The following is a 23,238-nucleotide window of genomic DNA, read 5'->3' as shown; positions in this document are numbered from 1 at the left end:
GAGATGACATATAGTACAAATTACTGTGTGGCGATTTGGGAAAATACCACACAAACCTGTCTTTCATACTTTATGGTTTAGCGCAAGCTGCTGCTGCAGCTTCTGAGGTCCTGGTACCAGTTCTTTCATGTTGTAGTTGCATTTGTATTAAGCTTTCCTGATATATTCAGAGTTTTATTTCCTATTGGAGAAATCCAAAACCTTACACACTGAAGAAATTCTTGTCAGAAAATGCTGCTTTGTGCAGTGCGGAAGACTTACTGAATCTACAGAGTTCCATCGACACAACATAGTCCAATGTTGGAAGCTTAGATCGAGAGTAAAGCCTCCAATGCACTATCCAATCATATGTTCCTAAGACAGATACACAACTGGCGACCAATTGAAGTTGCCTATCCCCCAACCACTAAATCCACCAAAGTCATGTTTCTGTTTCTTCCCAGTAACCATATGAATTTTTCAATTACCAAATCTGCGGAAGGTTTTGCTGAATTATCACAGATCTTTTTCTTGTGTTAGATCCATGCCCAGTAATCACTGAGTTGAGACAACTCAAACATGTTCCTGTATCTGAGAAAATCAGGTTTCAGCTTTCGGCTTGGGTGTAGTTCACTCTCACTATGGCTCAAGATTCTGCAGCCACTAACCACAATAGTCCACTGTCTCCAGTTTAACCAAATAGGTAGTAACTTTCCCATTTCATTCAACTCTGAACTGAGCTTCTGACTCTGTTCATTACTGTCTCAGTCCTTCTGTTGTTGCACTTCCAGACATTGCTACTCTACTGTTCTCCTGGCTGATGTCCTATTGTTTACGTGGTATAAACTTTGTATTCTGTGCTGCCAATGGTTCTGTTCACCCCTAGCTACTGACATTGACCTGCATTGGTTCCTCATCCCCCAGAGCCCCCTCTTGTGAATTCTCAGCTTTATGTCTAACTCTCTTCATTACTGTGCCTACTCTACTTACGAGCAACTGAGAACTTTTCAACTCCCATCTATTGTGACCTCTTTCCTATTTGCACATCTTACTGTCAGCTGCCCAAACCCAACCCTCTGAGCTCCCTTTCCCACAGTAGCTTCCCATTTTCATAAAGTGGAAGAAGAGAAGCTGGTGCTGGCATGGATGTGGAGAAGGATAGTTATGGATGATAGTGCTGTGGGAAGAAGACAGGGCCATTTCCATAGCCTCCAATAATGACACCTCCTCCACCACCGTCCCATTTGGTGACCCTTCCTGAATTTCCCTAGCTGATCCAATATACATTCTTACACCCTGTGCACCACCTTGGGGTATTTTAATCACTCCTATGGTTGGGGACATTTTAAATTAAATGAGAAAGTAAAAACAAGGTGCTTGTAGGAATCAAAGTTTTGGTTAGTGCTGGAGAAGGATGTGGTGTCAAATTAAATAAGACCAGGCAAAGAAAAGCCACAAAGGATAAGAGATGATTATATATATGTATGTGCATAAATGCACAAAGTGTGGTGAATATGTCTGATCAGCTGCAAGTGTGGGTAGTCATGTGAGAATATAATGCAGTCGCAAAGCAGAAAACTTGTAAAAATGATGACCACAGATGATTAATGTTCAAGGGTAAGGTAGAGAAAGAAAAGGTGAAGTGACATAAGAGTGCTGATCAGAGAAGGTATTACAGAGTTGGAAGGAGAGGAACTCCTGGAGAGCACCATAGCAGAATCCATTTGATTAGAATTGAAAATTCAAAAAGAGTATGGTCATGCAACTGGGGATTTCCTGTAGATCGCTTCATTATAAGAGAGAGAGGAGCATATCTGACAGGAAATTACACAGAGACAAAAACTGTAGAGAGGTCCCATTGGAGTCATTTAATTATGCATTTATTAGGTAAATGTTAGAACTAAGGAAAACACATTTCTGAAAAGTTATTAAAGAGAAATTCTTTGGCCAATTTGTTCCAATCCAACAAGGAAGGAGTTATTGCTTGACCTCGTGCTGGGAAATGAAGTGGACCAAGTGTTTGAGCAGGAACATTTATGTAATTTATGTGATCATCCTTCACAAGATTTTGAATATTAATGGAGAAAAGAAGAATAGTCTGAAATAAAATAGCTGTGTGACAACTTCTTAGGGATGAGAGGGGCTCCCTCTAACCAGGGTAAATAGTTCTAGAAATGTACAGCACAGAAACGGAACATGCAGTCCAACTTGTCCATGCTAAACACATGTCCTAAATAAATCTAGTCCCATTTGCCAGCACTTGGCCCATATCCATCTAAACCTTTCCTATTCATATACCCATCCAGATGCCTTTTAAATGTTGTAAATGGACAGGCCACCACCACTTCCTCTGGCAGCTCATTCCAAACACAATCATCCACTGTGTGAAAAAAGTTGCCTCTTACCTCTCTTTTAAATCTCTCCACACTCACTTTAAACCTATGCCCTTTAGTTTTGGATACCCCCACTCTGAGGAAAAGATCTTGTCTATTTCCAAAATTAACAGCAAAAACGAACAGAACAAAAGATTTTTTTTTAAGGAAGCATTATTTCATGCATAGACTAGGTTCTTTTCAAATAAGGCAAAGGATAACGGAGCTGAGCCTTCTTGGATAATGAGAGAGAGAGAGAGAGAGAGAGAGAGGTAGAATATGATACAAAAATACAGGATACATGTCAGGTGAAATTCTTAAAACCATACCCAATAAAAGATGCTGTGAGGGAATGAAAGCATGGAAAAAAGATCAGCAAAGAGCAAATACCAGACTAGAATGGCAGTTAACCTGAAAAAGAACTGAAAGTTATTTACCAGCATCTGAATAGGCAGTACTCCCAAAAGGACAAAAGTGAAGACTGCAGATGCTAGAGATTAGAGTTGAGAGTGGGTGCTGGAAAAGCACAGCAGGTCAGGTCACATCCGAGGATCAACGTTTCGGGCTGATGAAGGGCTTTTGCCTGAAGCGTCATTTCCCCTGTTCCTCGGATGCTGCCTGACCTGCTGTACTTTTCCAGCAATGCCCTCTCGACTCAGTACTCCCAAAAAGGTGGGGTGGGGCCTATTCATGATAACGAGGATGATGTAGGCTTAGGAGGAAGAGGCAAGTGTGGGATTTTCAGGCGTGCTTTCTATTGGTGTTTACTAAGGAAGAGGATGCTAACAAAGTATTGGTAGAAACAGAGGTGGTGGCAGTAAAAAGTTGGAGTGAAAATTGAGAAGGATTTGCTGAAAAGATTGGCTATCTCTAAAGGTGGATAAATAAATCATTTGTTCCAGAGGGTTTGCATTCCAGCTTGCTAAAATAACTGGGAGTGAACTGATTAGAAGAGCTCACCATAATTTTATAAATTTCCCTAAATATGTGGGAGGACCTAGAGGATTAGAGATTGCAAATACTATTCAAGGAAGCGTCTGAGGACATTTTTAATAACCACAAACTGTCAAGTTAGCACGACTGGTGGATGGTTTTCCAGAAATAATAATCAGAGACAGGTACTTGAGAGATTTGTATAAACTGAACAGAATCAGTAAGGCATTTGATAAGGTTCCCCACAGTAGGCTATTGCATAAAATACGGAGGTATGAGATTGATGGTGATTTGTGGTTTGGATCAGAGATTGGCTAGCTGAAAGAAGGCAGAGGATGGTGGTTGATGGAAATGAGTGGGGTACCGCAAGGATCTCTTTTTGTTTGTCATTTATATAAATGACCTGGAGGAGGGCCGAGTAGATTTGCGGATGACTCTGAGGTCAATAAAGTTGTAGAAAGTGAGGAAGGATGTTGTAGGCTACAGAGAGACAAAGATGAGCCACAGAGCTGGACTGAGGGGTGGCAAATGGAGTTTAATGTGGAAAAGAATGAGGTGATTCACTTTGGAAGGAGTAACAGGAATGCAGAGTATTGCACTAATGGTAAGATTCTTGATAGTGTAGATGAGCAAAGAGATCTCGGTGTCAGGTACATAGGTCCTTGAAAGTTGCCACCCAGGTTGATACGGTTGTTCAGAAGGCATACCATGTATTAACTTTTATAAGTAGAGGGATTGAGTTTTGGAACCATGAGGTCATGCTGATGTTGTACAAAACTCTGGTGCGGCCACATTTGGAGTATTGCGTGCAGTTCTCATCACTGCATTATAGGAAGGACGTGGAAGCTCTGGAAAGGGTTCAGAGGAGATTCACTAGGATGTTGCCTGGTAAGGAGGGAAGATCTTACGAGGAAAGGCTGAGGAACTTGAGACTGTTTTTGTTAGAGAGAAGAAGGTTGAGAGGTAATTGAGACATATAAGATAATCCAAGGGTTAAATAGGTTGGATAGTGAGAGCCTTTTTCTTCGGATGGTGATGGCTAGCACAAGGAGGCATAGCTTTAAATTGAGGGGTGATAGATTTAGGACAGATATCAGAGATTGTTTACTCAGAGATTGTTGTTGATTCGTCAACTTTAAGGGCATTTAAGTGGTCATTGAATAGGCATATAGACAAGAATGGAATAGTGTAGGTTAGATGGGCTTCAGATTGGTTCCACAGGCCAATTGAGCTGTAATGTTCTATGCTCTATGTTCAAGAGTCAGCAATAAATGACATGTCATGTTTAATCATTTTCATAGAAGTTTTTCATCATATAATGGAAACGGTTGATGAAGGCAAAGCCATGGACCTTGTTGATATGAATTTTAAGAAAGCCTTTGAAGAAAAACCATATAGAGTCATAGAGATGTACAGCATGTAGACAGACCCTTCGGTCCAACCCATCCATGCTGACCAGGTATCCCAACCCAAACCAGTCCCAGCTGCCAGCACCCGACCCATATCCCTCCAAACCCTTCCCATTCATATACCCATACAATTACAACATTAAAAGGCAATTGGATCAGCCTCCACCACTTCCTCTGGCAGCTCATTCCATACACGTACCACCCTCTGTGTGAAAAAGTTGCTCCATAGGTCTCTTTTATATCTTTCCCCTCTCACCCTAAACCTACGCCCTCCAGTTCTGGACTCCCCCAACCCAGGAAAAAAGACTTTGTATGTTTATCCTATCCATGCCCCTCATAATTTTGTAAACCTCTATAAGGTCACCCCTCAGCCTCCGATCCTCCAGGGAAAACAGCCCCAGCCTGTTCAGCTTCTCCCTGTAGCTCAGATCCTCCAACCCTGGCAACATCCTTGTAGATCTTTTCTGAACCCTTTCAAATTTCACAACATCTTTCTGATAGGAAGGAGACCAGAAGTGCATGCTATATTCCAAAAGTGGCCTAACCAATGTCCTGCCAAATGACATCCCAACTCCTGTTTTCAATACTCTGACCAATAAAGGAAAGCATACCAAATGCCTTCTCCACTATCCTATCTACCTGTGACTCCACTTTCAAGGAGCTATGAACTTGCACTCCAAGGTCTCTTTGTTCAGCAACACTCCCTAGGACCTTACCATTATAAGGTCCTTGTATAAGTCCTGCAAAGATTTGCTTTCCCCGTGGGCGGCACTGTGGTTAGCACTGCTGCCTTGCAGCGCCAGAGACCCGGGTTCAATTCCTGCCTCAGGCGACTGACTGTGTGGAGTTTGCACATTCTCCCCGTGTCTGCGTGGGTTTTCTCCAGGTGCTCTGGTTTCTTTCCACAGTCCAAAGATGTGCAGGTTAGGTGAACTGGCCAGGCTAAATTGACCGCAGTGTTAGGTGAAGGGGTAAACATAGGGGAATGGGTCTGAGTGGGTTGCGCTTCGGTGGGTCGGTATGGACTTGTTGGGCCAAAAGGCCTGTTTCCACACTGTAAGTAATCTAATCTAATCTAAAATGCAGCACTTTGCATTTATCTGAATTAAACTCCATCTGCCACTTCTCAGCCCACTGGCCCATCTGATCAAGATCCCATTGTCATCTGAGATAACCTTCTTCGCTGTCCACTACACCTCCAATTTTGGCGTCAAATCAAAACTGACACTTGTGGAATAGGAGTCAGTGTCAGCTTGAATGATGAATGGCTTCAGGTTAGAAACCCAGGCGTTGTGGATAGGGTTATTTTTCAAACTGGAGGATGGCAGGTAGTCATGTTCACTGTGGGTCAGTGTTAGGAGTTTTGCTTCTTTTTTTGCTTTTTTTTAGAAATGATTTTTATTTTGGAATCCAGAGTAAAATTTCAAAATTTGCAGAATATTCCAAATTTGATATTGTGTGGCTAACAGTGAGAATATACCAATTTACCATAACAGCAGGATAAGGCTGCAGAAGGGCCCAATAAGTCATAAATGGTAGTTAATGCAGAGAAGTGTGAGATGATGGACTTTGACAGAAGGCAATATAGACTACATATAGCTCTCAGAAGTTTTCAAAGGCACATGGGGGTTCATGTCCATAGATGTTTAAGGATGGCATGATATATGAGAAGACAGTTAACAAAGCTTATGGGACCTTTTCCTTTATAAATAGAGATATTGAGTACAAAAGCAGGTCATTAATGCTGAACATGAATAAATTTTAGATTAGGCCCCAGCCTAACTTCCAGGTCTGTAATATTACAGTTTAGAAAACACATGTAGGTCTTTGAGAAGTTTCAGAATGGTTCCAGAGCTGAAGGTTTTTAGCCAAAGATTAGGTTGGAGAAACAAGGGTCATTTTCCAAGGAAAAAGGAGATGGAGAGCAGTTTGCTCAAGATTAATACCCATTTACTGAAGGTAGGCAAAGGAAATCTCTTCGTTGCAATTGGTGGTGGAAAAACTAGGGAACACAAATGTTAAGATTTTGGGCAAGAACTCCAGGGGGAATACAATGAAGAACTTGTGGTCCCTCAAACAGAAGGTAGCAGGCCAAATAGGTTAGTGGTTAGAGACAGTTCAGTTTTTTTATTTAGCTGATGCATAGAGTACAAGAGCAGCGAAGGTATGCTGGAACTGTTTAAAATACTTGTCAGGCCATAATTAGCGTGCTTGAGCAGTTCTGGTCACCACCTTATAAGGATGTAATTGCACTAGAGAGGGTACAGAGGAGATTTACCAGGATGCTGCCTGGGCTGGAAGGTATGAGCTATGAGTAAAGGTTGAAGAGGCTGGGATTGTTTTCTTTGCAGCTGTGGAAGTTGAGAGAGATCCTGAAAGCGGTGTATAAGATTGAGGGATGTAGATACGGTGGATAGAAAGGCACCTCTCCCATTAGCAGTGGGTTCAATAACCACACGACCTAAATTTAAGGTAAGTAGTAGAAAGTTGAGAGAGAGGTGAGGGAATTGTTTTCACACAGAGGATGGTGGGAGTCTGGAAGTCACTGCCTGAACGAGTTGTTGAGTCAGAAACTCTTGTCGCATTGAATCAGTTTTTAGATACACACTTGCATTGCTTAGCCTCCAGGACTATGGACCAAGAGCTGGAAAATGGGATTAATGTTATCACATTTTTGTTGATGTGATGGCCCAAATGGCTTCCTTCTGTGCTATAAACAGCTGAGTCTGAGTCTCAAGATCAAAACAGTTCCTTACCTACATCAAGAACACTTTTATGTGGGGTTTTTCAGCACTTCTGTCAGTGAATTTGCTTCTGATTTCTTGAGAGCACCAGGCATTTCCACTGTTAGTGAACAAAAAAGTCAATGCAGATTCACTTACCATCATTTTTAACCAAGTTTTATTAAAGCTTATGTTTGAACTTTAATCTGTGAAGCTAAGTTGTGGAAGTCAGTCGGAAGGATCCTCTACATATTCTATACACTGGACTGGAATAAAATAACAGAAGAGTTCATGCCCCAAACTGAAATCATTGTCAGCATCTCTGCGCAAGGTGCTAAAATGAAATGGACTGAGTAGGGACCAACTACTTGCATTGGAAGAAGGATTGAAAAGCAAAGGGCATAAATTGAACCTAACTGATAAAAGAAACAATGGCAACATAAACATCTTTTCACACTGCAAGTGATTGGATCTGGAGTGCACTGCCTGAGAGTGTGGTGGAGGCAAGAGCAATTGGAGCATTTGAAAGAAAGCAAACAATGGCACTAGGAGAATTGCTCCATCAGAGAATCAGCACAGACTCGACGGGCTAAAGACCTCCTATACTGTAACCATCCTGTAAATAAAATGGTTACAAAATAAATTTGGCTGGGCATTTGGAAAAAATAAACCGATATGACTTAGGGGAAAGAGGAGGAATGCAACTGATTGGATTGCTCAGCAGAGAGTTGGCATGGATATATGACAGAGTAGCCTCCTCCTCTGCTGTTCTGATTGATATTTCAGGTGATAACTTGGATTGAAGAGATGTTGGCCTAACAAATTATTGAACCAACTGACTAACAAAGAAATAATATTGATATGTCCGGCTAAAGAAAATCAATGTTAAATAGTAAGTTTCAACACTCTGCTATGCCACTGGCAACACAAATATTTTATTTCCTAAATTATAAGCTTGTTTCACTTAATGCACTCTATTGTATTTCCTGCATATACTCTCGGTTGGCCATTTAGTGAGGGAGTTTTCCATTGTCAGAGCTGCTGTTTTTCAGATGAGGTCTTAAACTAGGGCCTTGTCTCAAAGAATGCATGATTCCAATGCACTACTTGACTAATGGTCTTGTATTCTGGTGCCCTGGTCAAGATTTCTACCTTGGTTAAATATCAGCAAAAAATTGAATTCCAGCAGATCCTCTCCTTTTTTGCATTCCTTTACCCAAGACTACTCCCACGTCTTTAGAAGAGCAAAATGTAAACAAGGATTGAATGAAAAGACAGATGCCTGAGTTAGCAAAGGGTGCAAAGTTATCAAGAAAACAGGATGTTAGATGACTAGGATTACATTTGGAGAGACTATACTGATTTGAATATTGAAAAATGTTCATGAACATGGTTTTGGAAAGACAATGGGCAATTAACAAAAGTCATTGTTCAACTCATAGTACAGTGATCACAGGAAATGGGAAATTTTGTAAACAGACACAAGAAGTGTAAATCTATAGGAATATTGCTGATGTCCATTAAGAATTGCTTAGAATGCATGGATAGTGTTTCTAAACAATTTTAATTTTAGGTTTGAAATTTCAATGTGATGGAAAGAATCGAGAGAGCGATGTTAAGGGCCCAAGTTTCAAATCATTATGCCAAGTGGAATTTTTTTGGGGAATAGTTCAAATTTCATTGGAATTATGAATGCAAACGAAGTGCTTTATTACACATAATGCCAACCAGTGAGGTGGAATTAAAGATCAAGAGTGCATTGTTTCAGATGGGTGAAGATGAGTAATACATAATATTCTAAAAGATCAGTGTAAGTGAGCAGCTTGAATGGAATTATCTATACAACTCCAGGCATACAAATAGGTATGGATTAGAATCCTGTATTGGTGGTTTACTTCTTGATGATTCTGTGATGCCATGGTCCAGTCTGCTCAATTTATTGCACTGTCTTTGTTTACACTGTATTGCATAATGGTAATGTTCTAAATATAAGCCTGCTTTCTTTTATTTTCTGGTTTTAAATGAATAGCAAAAGGAACGTGTTTCAACATGTTTTGATCTCCTGTAATTATCAGGTTGAAGAAATCCGAGGCTTCATAGACAAGATCTCTGAGAACGTGGAAGAGGTTAAACGAAAACACAGTGCAATCCTCGCTGCACCAAACCCAGATGAAAGTAAGAATTTGATTTTTGAGAATTTCTGAGCAGGTCATTGAGAATAGTCACAGCATGAGGTCGCAGAGGGTGATTTCAATGGATCACTCCAGCTAGAGTTAGACCATCACTTAGTGTGATCTTGCAGAGTGTAGCAGTGACCAGTCACTCTACTCGTTGTACTCTGAGGGCAGTCATTTCAAGTCCCTAAGACATCATATTGGGTCAAAAAGCAATCTCATTTTTAGGGGTGACCACTCAACACTTGTTGATTTTAGACCACTTACCTTAATTTATCTGAGTAGTCTGCAAAATTGAACAGACTCCAGATGATTGGTAGCCATACACAAAAAATGTCAGCTGTTGCTGTTAGTACAATGTTGATAAGAATTATAGAAATCTAATCTTCCTACTCTGCAAGCCTATCTATTTCATGCTGACATTTGTGGTTTTGGGACATGCTGAAAATGTCATTATTTGTTGCTCCAACCAAGCAATTGCTAATGTACTAAAGAAATACCTCTGCTCCTCTTTATAATACTTATAGCAGTAAGAAATATGTGTGCTACTTCAGTTAGTTTGGAATTCTTCTGAAAATGGGAGTTTCAATGTCAATTAGCATGCAGAGGCTGCAAAACTGGGAGCTAACAAAACAGGAATAGGACGTTTCCAGTGCATTAGCACCAGCCTGGCAGGAGCAGAAAAAATGAAATGAACACTAATCAGAAAGGCAGAGTGCTCAACATAGGGAGACTGGGGCAACTTAGAATCTGTGACAAAGGGAAAAGGTTGGGATGAGTCAAGGCCTGTCAAAGGAGGGGGATGGCAATGAATGGAAAAGGGATGGGGTGAATGGATGGCTATGAAGGTATCATCAATTGTTGAGTGAGCGGCACGGTGGCACAGTGGTTAGCACTGCTACCTCACAGCGCCAGAGAGCCGGGTTCAATTCCCACCTCAAGCGACTCTCTGTGTGGAGTTTGCACATTCTCCCTGTGTCTATGTGGGTTTCCTCCAGGTGCTCCGGTTTCCTCCCACAATCCAAAAATGTGCAGGTTAGGTGAATTAGTCATGCTAAATTGCCTATAGTATTAGGTGTAGGGGAATGGGTTTGGGTGGGTGGCGGGTCGGTGTGGACCTGTTGGGACAAAGGGCCTGTTTCCACACTGTAAGTAATCTAATCTAATCTAATTAACTGGGAGTGTGAATTTGGTGAGAAGAGGGCAACAATATTTTGGGACAGAGGAGGAAAAAGTAAACGCTGATTGAGGGCAACTTGAGATGAACACTGGCTTGATTAGATTGGTTAAGAGAGAGAGTCAGTATGAAGTGGGAGGTTTAAGGAAAGGTCTTCCTTGGTGAAAATGTGGAAAGTTGGATGGATATCTCTGTGAACTAGGTCTGGAGAGAGAAGAGTACTTTGATAAATCTGAGCAGTGAGGGAATGGATATGGGGAACAAATGGGATGGGTTGTTTTGTCGAAATTTCTAAAGTCCTTTTGTTGTCCTAACAATCTAATTGTAAATTATGAAAATGCTTTTAAGTATTTAAACTGCATCATTTTAATGTAACCAAAAATACAAAATTTACCATAATCTCATGCATCTGGACAATTTTAGAATTTCATTAACAACTTTATGCCTTCAGTACTTTTGTTTTCATGTATTAGTGTTTTCAGTCCAATAGAACTGAAGGAATATTGTATTTACTTGCAACTTAAGAGACAAAGTAGTGCAACTACTTGTTTTCACATGTGAGGTTGTGTTTTTGTGGACTTGTTGATCAGCTTTAGCTGGTTATTAGATTGGTATGTATAATCTGGGCATAGCTTCAGCAGCATCTTCAATACAACAGCATTGAGAAAGGATGGGCCTGAGTAAGGTCAGCACTTCTGTTTGCTGCACTGATGTTGCATTAGGCATAAAAAAACCCTGAAGTTCTGTTTACAGTTGGTGAGATATCATTATCTCCTGCACAAATATTTCTAGGATGAAAAGGATAAAGAGGATGTGCTGTAATCACCACCTGCTGATTCACTGCAGTCGCTGTAGTGAGCTGAAAAAGATGTCGTGTTCGGCTATAGAACAAAGCAGGGCAGCTGCTGCATCCTCAGTCTCCTGCAGTGAGACAGCACAGGCTGCACGCAAGGGGAGAGCGGTTAACAACACGTATGAGGACCGGACTGCTGGTGTGAATGGAGATTGCGGCATGAGTGTGGGGGGATGGGTGGCCAGCCGCCTTGCTTCATTCATATTTTCTGCACAAAGCTTTAAAGGCAGTAGACTGCATTAGCAACAGACCCTCTGCAATGTCCAATTAATGAAGCACCTATGAGTTAAGGCTTTTTGGAATAATTCTGACTGCAATAGTATTGTAATCTGTAATTAAATGCCTTCTGTTAGTGGTTTTGTTGTCATCAATCACATTAACCCCTCTGCAGTCCTCCGCTGCAGTGACGTAGATTCCTGATAGAGCGTTGCTTGCCCGTATGCTTGGCTCCATCAAGGTTTTGTAAACAAAGTCAAGTACGGTTTGGAGGCTAATGTGACTTCAGAGCAGCAGTTGAATGAGGACAGATGTGAGTTCTCTGCATTGTTATCAATGCATGAAGAATGCAGAGAGATTAAAGGATGCTCCCCACACTGCTCAGCAACTTAATATCATATGCAGCCATCACTGATGTTATGAGGCAGAGATGCTGGCAGTAGGTGTACTGTTGTTGGCACAGGTTTTGTGCAACAGGAAGTATCAAAACTGACAACATGAAATGTGGCATTGCAACTTGAGATTGATGCTTCTGTGTAATAGCACCAGAGAGAGGATTTGACAACTTTTTCTAAAAACAAAATCTTCTCTGGATGTGAAGGAAATTTGTATTTTCAAATTTGTTTTTGAATTCTGGGTTGCCCTTCTTAAACAGTTGCAGTCCTTATGTTGATGGTTTTTCCACAGTGTTGTGATAATCAGGATTTAATAATTTAATTTAATAATTATGACACAGCATCCCATATCCTAAAATCAGGATGGCATGTGATTTATCAAATTACAGATGGAGATATTCTCGAAATTTTGCTGTCTTTGCCTTCCTTTGTGAGAGAGAAATCAAAGAATTGAGAAGTGCTACTTGTGCTGTACAGACTGGAAGCAAATTTTGATAACATGGTAAATATTGAAACCAAAACCAAAGGTCAATCAAAAAGATTATTCTGAAGATTATTGAGCTTCTTCAGTGTTGTTACAACTATTCAAGTGAGTGATGAGTATTCCATCACATTCCTGGCTTGATTCTTGTTGATGATGGAGACACTTTAAGGGGTCAGGAGTTGTGCTATTTGGTCATGAATATCCAACTTCTGCCTGTTCTTCAGCCTGTTGATATGACTGATCCATTTGAACATTGTTCAATGGTACCCTGTGGAATGTTGGTGACAATGAATTTGGTGATGATGATATTTATTGAAGGTTGGGGATGTAGTTGAGTATTTGGTTGTTGAAATGATCCGCTCATTTCATTAATGATGTGAAACTGTCTGCCACTTGTCTATCCACATTTGATGTTGTCCATGTATTAATCTCAGTGTTTCTGTATTTTGTCATAGTTGATCAAACAAGAGCAACTAATCTTGCCTCCTGCTAGGCATTCAGCTCCCTTGTATCTACATCTAATTCAAGAATTTGATGATCTCCAGAACCAACGTGGCATTTGAAGATTTAAAGAATAAGTTGGATATAATACTTGGAGCTAAAGGGATCAAAGGTTGTGGGGGAAAAGGAGGAGCAGGCTATCAGTTGGATGATCAGTCATGATCTTAATGAATGGTGGAGGAGGGTGGAGGACTAAATGGCCTACTCCTGCTCCTATGGTTCATATTGACTGCATTGTATACACAGTCACTTTGTAATGTCTGGAGTGAAGTGAATTGACGGGCACTGGTACTTATAATAATGAGGACTTACATGGCTTTTTTTTTACTTAAAGCATTTTCAAATGCTTCAGTCTCAAATGCTTCAGTCTCATATCATGTATTCCCAGTGTCTCTTCATGTGAGTTGAAAAGAGTGGTTCTCATGGAGTTTCCTCCTTCTGCTAGTTGCCTGATCCTGCACAAACACTTTTGGTCTCATACCTTGTTATGATCTCTCACAGTGGTTTATCTCTGCTATATCACACTGCTTTTGTCTGTTATGCAGTTGATTCAATATTATACCAGATTAGTGCCTCAGTGTAGGGAATGCTTTTACATAATGGAGCCAGAGTGGTCTCCCTGTGTCACTGCTAGTAATGGAAGAATGTGTGTTCAGCCGGACCTTGAGATTGTGGATTGTGATAATATACAATTCAGCAACTGTCTGTGATCTCCAGCACTTCACAGATGCCCAGTTCTAGTCCAGTTGTTGTTTATGACACACTGCATTATGGAAAGAGGTGGTAAACAGTAGAATTTTTTTTTCTACTTCTTTTATCATGAAGCCATTTGATTTACAAGTCCACAGTCAATGGTGGAGATACCCAGGGTCAAGCCCACTTAACTGTATACCACTGTAGCCTCACCAGTGGACATCCTGCTATCTGTGTGGAGTTTGCACATTCTCCCTGTGTCTGCGTGGGTTTCCTCCGGGTGCTCCGGTTTCCTCCCACAATACAAAAATGTGCAGGTCAGGTGAATTGGCCTGGCTAAATTGCCCGTAGTGTTAATATAGGGGAATGGGTTTAGGTGGGTTGCGCTTTGGCAGATCGGTGTGGACTTGTTGGACCGAAGGGCCTGTTTCCACACTGTAAGTAATCTAGTAATCTTATCATTGAGGCATATCCGTTGATGTTCCTGGAGAATTTTGGAATGTTAACTGATAGTTATGATTCTGTGAATATAAATTTATAAGGGTGTGGTTTGGTTTTTCTGTAAGACATCTCTTAAAGTACAGACCCCTGTCCTCAAATGTTAGGAAGACTTTTCATCGTCAACTAGTCTGTCCTAAGTTGATTATGGCTGAAAGGGCCACCCAATATTTTCCTCATTAAGCATTATAATAACACATACAACTCTAGCTTGCTAAACCATGTCAGTGGGTACATGGACTCATCTACATGGTCATACATAATGTTTGCTTCGTTTCCTGAAGGACATTGGTAAACAGTTGGATTCTTATGAGAATCTAGCAATTTGTTTGCTTACTTTTCACAATGTCAATCCACAAGTGACCATATTTATTGAATTTGATTTCAATTTGTTATTCCAGATATTGAACTTGTTTGTTCATTCAGTACCATAAGATCTACAGTTCAGGACCCAACTAGGTGATGCTTAGTAGAAAGTCAGAAGTAAGTGTTGTGTGGGGAGATTAGGAACCAGCAATTGTAGACAATGCAAAATTAGAATCCATGTTTCAGACAATTCTGCAATTCGGCAACAAGGAGACAGACATTCACAAATTGAAAAAGTGAATGCATGTCGGAGATGGGGGGAGTGAAAATGTGGATAGTTGGTGGTGGGGTGGAAATGTGTCTGGGTTGGAGGTGAAACTTAAATGAAATAAATGTTGGACTGATATTAAACTGCATGAGACACATCACAATGAGAGGATAACCCATCTCTGATAGACTTAGGTTTCATTTCTCCCTGAACATTCTGCTCAATCAATCAATGGCAAGATGTTACTTTGTAAAATAAATTTATTTGGTGAAAGGTGAGGCCAGAGTCATGTTTCTTGAAATGATCAGAATTGTAAATTACTTTGTAAATTAGATTTTCAATTGAACAAGTTATTTTTGTGTGAAAAGTAATGCAATATCTGTCAGTTATTTGACAAACCCTAACACTGATTTATATCAGTATATATTTTATGTCACTGATAATGGCTTTGTTGACAAGCTGATTGCAGCTGTCATCCATCATCAGTCCTGACTGGGCTACAGCAAGAACTCTTGGGTCCTTCTCTGCTCTGTCAGAACTGCTCACTACTCCAAGATCATCCTGCAGAGCCATGATAACCTCTGCCATCATCTTCTAAGATGCCGTAAACTTGGTTCCTTAAACTCCTCTGCCTATTATCTACAATAAATACAGCAGCTTATGAACCTCTTTGCCACAAATAATGCACTCTGTTATCTTAACTATTTTGGTTCCCTGTGTCCACCATCTTCTTCCTCAGATCCTGAAACTGCACCTTTATTCAATTTTTCTTAAACACTTATCATTTACTATCTCATTTTCATCTGTCAGAACCTATTCCTTATAAATCCCTGTCCATCCAGCTTCATGTTTCACTTTTCTGACATTTAGTAAACTCTTTCCTTTCTCTTTCTCAACATCACACCCACTGAAAAAACTCACCCTTCACCCCTCTTTTCTTAAAAACCAAGGTCTCATACAGCATGGAAGCAGACCCTTCAGTCCAATCAGTCTCTGCCAAACATAATCCCAAACTAAGCTAGTCACACTTATTTGCTCCTGGCCCATATCCCTCCAAACCTTTCCTATTCTCTAACTCCTCAAGTTCCTTATTTCACAGTTCTTCAACTTCTTCAAACAGGTTTCTACTTTTGTGAGACAAAGAAATGTCTCTGGTTATAAGAGACAATGTGATGCAGTTTTCCTGTGGCTCATGTCTTCAGTGCAGAAATACCCCCTTCCAAATCTCAATATTTCCTGGGGCTCCCGTGTCAGTGGTCCTTTCATCTTACAATCAGGAGTTTGCCCATTATGCTGTAATATCTAAGCATACGCTCATGCAACAATAGAGATAAACTATTTTGGCTAGTTATGGTGTCTGAGACTCCACCTAAAATCTTTCAGAAGGGAAGTTAGGAATCAATCCCAGATGGGAAGGTTTGTAGAACTTTATTTCACAAGTAGCAGTTTATGCAAGAACAATTGCGAATGTTAAACCTAAGATTTTGGATTCATATTTAACCAAAGGTGTTAAGTTAATGGGGTAAAGGAACCAAAACTTCGTCAAAGAGGTAGTTTTCAGCTGGAATAGCTCACAGATCTGCTGCTGTTCTTATGTTCCCAGGAATCACCTTGTGATCTGAATGGAATGTTTTGATTTTGACACATTCTGTCAATTTTGCTACTCCAATCTTTCATTAGGTAGATGAGAATATAGTTACTTGATTTTACAGAGAGCAAGTGGACAGTTATAATCAAAACTCACTTGTTTCACTTAACTATAAATCCCTAGTCATTCTTCAACATGTGAGTGGTAAAAATATAGAGTTTGTCACCAAGTGAAATGGTTGAGATAAATAACACCAGTTCACTCAAAGGAAAATAGGTAAGTGCATGAGGGATAAAAGGAATTTGGAGGATAAGTTGATCACATTAAATGAGGTAATTTGAATGGGAGGAGTCTCATTTGGAGACCAATTAAGCCAAACGGCTTGCTTCTATGTTGTAAATTCAATTTAATTCAATTTAATAATAGAGTCGCAGAGTTGCACAGCACAGCAACAGACCCTTCAGTTGAACTCATCCATGCCAACTAGATATTCTAAATTAATCAAGTCCCATTTGCCAGCATTTGGCCCATATCTCTTTAAACCCTTCCTATTCATGTACCCAGCCTTTTAAATGTTGTAATTGTACAAGCCTCCATCACTTCCTCTGGCAGCTCATTTCACACGTGCACCACCATCTGCGTGAAAAAGCTACCGCTTAGGTCCCTTTGAAAGCTTTTCCCTATCACCTTAAACCTTATGCCCTGTATTTTTGGATTTCCCTATGCAGGGAAAAAGACCTTGGTTATTCACCCAATCCATGCTCCTCATGATTTTACAAACAACAAGGTCACTCCTCAGCCTCTGATGCTCCAGGGAAAGTAGCCCCAGCCTATTCAGTCTTCCCCGAGAGCTCAAACCCTCCAACCCTGGCAACATCCTTGTAAATCTTTTCTGAGCCTTTTCAAGCTTCACCACATCACTGGAACTGAATGCTGTATTCCAAAAGTGGTAAATCATAGAGCCCTGTCCATATTGCAATTTGACTATTCAGTAGAATAATCTAACAGCTTTGAACGATACCAATGATTACATGGGTTTTTAAGTGAAGTGTGTAAAGCATTCTAGCTTTTACCTCCACACACATCCCAGTGACTAATACCAATTGAGGATATTTCTCTTATATTGCTTCTGACCATTGTCCTGCCTTCAGTGACTTGCTGTTGAAAGTCTACCTGCCAACGCCCCCTGTCACCAAAATCTTTCTCCACCCCCAATCTGGCCAAGTTAACTGGGAGTAAATTCTCAACAGACATGATGAGCTGTGCTCAAATAAAAGAATCATTATAACATTAATAGATGGGGGTGTTTGCAGGAAATCTAAAACAAGATAACTAATTAATTATCACTGATTCTCCAGTATGTATATTTTCAATGCGAGCTTATTAATATGCAAACATTCCTCTTTCTCTGACTACATTGTATGCTCTTCCTTTAAAATGAAACTTTTAAATATGAATCTTTCCCGTGAACTGAAATGGTGAAAAGACCTGAAATATGGTGTTTTCATAGTGAGAAGGCACAGCACAGAGCAAGTGTCTGTTTCAACAGGAGAATTTTATTATTCACCTTTGATAGCGTCGAGACGATAACAGCATTCTGCTGGAACAAGGTAATCACTTCCTTCTGAAGCCTAGATGGGGTTAGCTGCAATTAATAAGTACTGAGAGGAATATGAAAGGTACCGATATTAGACACTTCACAAAAATGGCACAATAAGAAGGGAAAAATAGCTTGATAGTGGCTAATTAAGTCAAAGAATGGGACGTTAGGATAGATGAGAAAAACCATGCACAAAGAGGCCAACCTGTGAAGGAGAAAGAAACAGAAAGACTTACAAGGTTCTTATTAGTGAGAGACAACTGATGAGATGAGGCGAGACAATGGGTGAGATTGAGAAGATGTGACCTTTATTATAACCTCAACTGATGTGGGAATTGATGTTGTTGGCATCACTCTGCATTGTAAACTAGCTGTCCAGATAACTGACAAAGACCTGTTGCCTGCCAACAGCTACATGGTCATTAGTTGAATAGCTTGGATCTGAATAGCTTGGAGCTGAATAGCTTGGAGCTGAATAGCTTGGAGCTGAACAGCTTGGAGCTGAACAGCTTGGAGGTATGAATGGTTTGGCAGAAATCATCAGATCCCTGGAGGAGAAGGAGCTGTTTCAGCTCTGCAGTAAAACAGCATCTCAAACTTGAAGGTAACCAGTTTATTTCTCTTTTCCAATAGCTACAAACAGTGACTTTTAATTAAAGCAAAGACCTTTATAAATGTGAACCAGTCACCCTGTGCCTCTTGCAAATAAGTGAAACAATTGGGAGAAGGAAGATTGAAGAGCAACATACTGATCAGCACAAGAATCATCCAGTGAAGCCTGTGGGCAGGGACCAGTGAACCACCCTCCCAGTCTACTCCTCCACCTATAAAATCGATGTTTTCCTCATATTCTGTATACAGAACAACCTCAGTTATCTGAACTTCTGATTATCCGAACAAAATCTCAAGAAGCTGTAAAAATGTTATCCGTTATCCAAACAATCAGGTAAAAGGACTACAGATGCTGGAAATTAGAGTTGAGAGTGTGATGCTGAAAAAGTACAGCAGGTCAGGCAGCATCCGAAGAGCAGGAAAATTGATGTTTCGGTTAACGAACAATCAGTTATCCGAACAAAACACTCCCTGCCCATCTCGTTCGGATAATCGAGGTTGTTCTGCATATGTATAGAGTGGAAGTTTATACAAGGGTCAGTGTTTTAACTTGAGTTATATGTCAGCGGTTAATAATTGTTTATTTGTAGTAGAATCTATTTATTTATTTATCTATTTATCCTCTCCCTCACATGAGTGACAGAAGACACTCCGCCTGACTGCCCTTGTGAAACTGGAATTGATTTGCATGCCTATCACCACTTCTGATGACTCTTCAAAGCATTTCTATATAGGTTCCAGATTAGTAACGAGATGTTTGGGTACACCAAAGTTTAAAAGTGTCTTCCATGGAGCATCATGCTGGATAGTGTTGAAAGCTTTGGCACAATCTCTGAGCAGATGAGCCAAAGCAGGGCTTCCTGCTCGTTTTCACGTTTTTCCATGAGGTTTCTGAGCACAAGTGTGCACTCAGTTATACCCTTTCCAGGAAAGAAGCCAAGATGCTTCTCTGCCAATTCTCTGGGGATAAGTCTCTGACTGATGATGTCAAGTAATATTTAAGATGCATTGCGGATAGAACTTAGCATGCAATGTTTAGGATTGTCATATGTGCCTTCTTTGGACATTGTGTCTTTGACCTAGACCACTGCAAAGCCTTTCATCTGTTGATCTTATCATTGATCTCTTTCATTGCAACCAGTACTGTTTTCCTTCCCACTTTAGCCCTGCCATTGGTATTTGATCTTGTTTTTGTACTCCTCACAACTTTTCTCTCATTTTTCAGTACCTCAGATATCAGTTCTTCCTTTAATTTCGAGCATTGCCTATCCTCCTGTTTCTTCTTCAAACTGTTTCCTTAAGTATTTTTTCCATCTCTGTCTAACTTAGCAAGTGGCCATTTTTACCTCATACACATTTCTGGGGTTTAAAACATTCTTTCCTAGTATGGCTAAATACCCTTCGTAAAGCAAGTATGGACTAAGTGCAATCAACTCAGTAGAGTTAATGGTTCTTGATTAGTTCGAAAGTAACAAGTTGTTGTCCTGAAAATGTCTTGCATTTATATATTGTGGCTTCCATTGTATTTACATGATGTGGAGGTGCCAGTGTTAGACTAAGTTAAAAGTCACACAACATCAGGTTATAGTCCAATAGATATATTTGGAAGCACTAGCTTTCAGAGCACTGCTCCTTCTTCAGGTTAGCTTGTGGGACAGGATTATAGGACACAATTTTTGGTAAAGATCAAAGTGTCACACAACTAATGCAATATATTGAACAAATCTAGATTGCTGTTAAGTCTTTAATCACTTAGAATAGAGATGTCAGTTTTGATGGATTAATCTGGAATTTCCTGAATTTCTTTCAAGTCACAGTCCTGAGATAACTTAAGGCTTTATTTTTTTTTAAAAAGTGACATCTCAGCTCAGATAATCTGTATTTGTTCAATACATTGCATCAGTTGTATGACATTTTGATCTTTTACTCTAAATTCTGTTTCCTATGAACCTGCCCCACTAGTTAGCTGACGAAGGAGCAGCACTCCAAAAGCTTGCACTTCCAAATAAACCTGTTGGACTGTAACCTGGTGTTGTGTGGTTTTTAACACAGTATTTACAGGCAATGAAATACACTACAAGTGTAGTCATTGTTGAATTTAGGAAATACAGCAGCTAATTTGCCTACAACAAGCTTCCACACTTCACAATGTGATAATGACCAGATAGTCAGATTTTGTCATTTTGAATGGGAGATAAATGGATAAGCTTCCTGCTTTTTTCAAATGGCACCGAGGATTTTTTGACCATCTGACTGTGGACAGGGCCACAGTTTAACAACTCATTACACCTCAATTCTATGTTAGAGTGTGACCTTTGATTTTTGTGCTCAAGTCCAAAGGTGGGTCTTATACCTACAATATCAGGCTCAAAAGTGAGAATATAACCTGATTATATAGTCTTAGAGTGAGACTATAAATGGAACCATGCTTAAGGTAATGTCCATAGCCTAAAATGACTGGCATTTGCCTATTGAATGTGAATTACTGTAATTGGGCATTGGAAGCATCAATTTTAACATAACTGTGTATTTAACATGAATGATAAAATAGAAGTGAATGAGGTAGTGCTGGAGGCGTGCAGGAGACTGGTGATTTTGGCTAAGTATCTGGAAAGATCAGTTACAAAGCTGCTTAGTGTGAATGTAACTGAACAGGAGGACGTTAATTATGTTAATATTCCTGGGTATGTTAATATTCCTGGGTATCAATATGACTGAATTAAAGTCACAGGGTCATTTTTTAAATATAAGTTAGCCTATTTTAAAATTCAGGTATTTTCTGTATTATTATAACTGCACGGATCTTGAAAATAAAGAAATCAAGAGGTCTTTGAGGAGATGGAATAAAACCAAATGTGAAGTCACCAAAAGGATAAATTTAACACAGTTCAGAATCTGCTTATTTTGTTGGCAGAAGTTAGTTCTGGCCTGGCAGAGTCCCCAGTCTAGGTTGGCAAATGCAGCTTTCATCTTCTGATATATTACTGCTGATGCTGACTGCGACCCGTTAATGTGGATGTTTGAGTATGATTGTGGATGTATGTTTTGTGTTCTCTAGTTAATGCTTTATTAACATTCATTAATATGCTGGCACACATACCACAACTTGCTCATACAGCAGGTAACATGTTCCAATTGCAGCAGGGACACCTCCTGCCCATCCAGCTCCTAGGCCACACTAAATGTTTTGCAAAGTGTTATGAGTTGGTAACAAGACTCCTGTCAATGCACTGCTATAGCACAGGGATGCAGTGTACTGTTGCTGGGAATCTCTACCCTCTGTAATGTCTTTTTATAGTGAGGAATGTTGTATTATGGGCATGAATTTCAGGCCAACTGGACCTGTATGTTGAAGATATTTACATAATATCATAGCATGTGATGTCCTGGTATAAAGGTACAGTTACACACTCTCTCTATGCAGTGAAGTCAGTGCAGTGTCTTCAGCTATGAAGTCAATATGAGGTAGCTGTGTGTGCGTAATGTACAGCAATACCATAAGACATAATGGCAAGACTATTGCACACGTTTATAACATTATAGCCATGCAAATAGTGTTGTTAATAAACTTCAAGACATCTGTCTCAACATGAACTCGAATCTCTCTAATTCAGAAGATCACCACTACATTCATGTCTGTTGAGGTAAAAGTGAGGATACAGGGTATGAAGCTCCCTTACTTTCTTTGAAATTGTGGCATGGAATTCTTTTACATTCACCGGTAGATGCAGCTGGGCTTTGACTAAATAATGCATGCACTCCCTCACAGCTGCATTGGGATGTCAGCTCAAGTTTTTTGCTTCAGGTATGTCAAGTGAGAGCTAAACTCTAAGTTTCTGTGTGACATGATTGACATTGGCACTGATGTTCCGTCCTTCAAAATTGCCATTCATATCGTCTCCTTCACTCTGACGTACAGATCCGTCCTATTCTAAGTCTTCTGTAAAATCACTGCTGTCCTCAATGTCTTACACTGGTGTGTAGTTTATCATGGACTCAAACCAGAGACCTGTACACTGAGCAGTAATAGAGAGTGAGAGGAAGGATTAATGGGGGCTTCATGCTCAATTGAGAAGGTGAAATGTTGCATGATCAGGAACAGAGAGAGAGAGAGGGGTAACTGTCGTCAGCAAGAGTTGGAAGACGAGATGTTAGGCGTGGTCTTCTAGTGACAGCAACCAGTGTACACAGTGTGCAGTTAAATGTCAAACATTTAGTGAAACAGTTGGGGATTTTAGTTTGAGGACATAGAGCAGTGAAAATAAATCAGTCTAAAATGATAGCTGAAGAGCAGGGAGACAGAAGAGGAGGGAAGTCTAATTATAGATAGAATGGGTGTGAGAGAAGAGGAAAAAGGCCCATTAGGAGATGTGAGTGAAGAGGTGGACCCAGGAGCTGTTAGATAAACAGACTGTTGGCGTTTGATGAAATCCAGTGGATTTATGAAACCAGAATTG

At 40.2% G+C, this 23,238-nt stretch overlaps 1 protein-coding gene across 2 annotated transcripts in view; it reads left to right on the top strand.

Annotated features, from left to right (window-relative positions):
* Window positions 1-23,238, top strand: part of LOC132830551 (syntaxin-1A-like) — a 234,073-nt gene that overhangs the window by 52,495 nt on the left and 158,340 nt on the right. For both annotated transcript variants that reach the window (XM_060848334.1, XM_060848335.1), the window contains exon 3: window positions 9,492-9,591. In XM_060848334.1, the coding sequence (XP_060704317.1) occupies window positions 9,492-9,591 (100 nt within the window). The remainder of the gene's footprint in view (window positions 1-9,491; window positions 9,592-23,238) is intronic.

The sequence above is a fragment of the Hemiscyllium ocellatum genome, chromosome 31, assembly GCF_020745735.1.
Source record: "Hemiscyllium ocellatum isolate sHemOce1 chromosome 31, sHemOce1.pat.X.cur, whole genome shotgun sequence".
Taxonomy (NCBI): domain Eukaryota; kingdom Metazoa; phylum Chordata; class Chondrichthyes; order Orectolobiformes; family Hemiscylliidae; genus Hemiscyllium; species Hemiscyllium ocellatum.
Note: the sequence above shows the minus strand (reverse complement) of the source record. Positions and strands in the feature narration are given on the sequence as shown.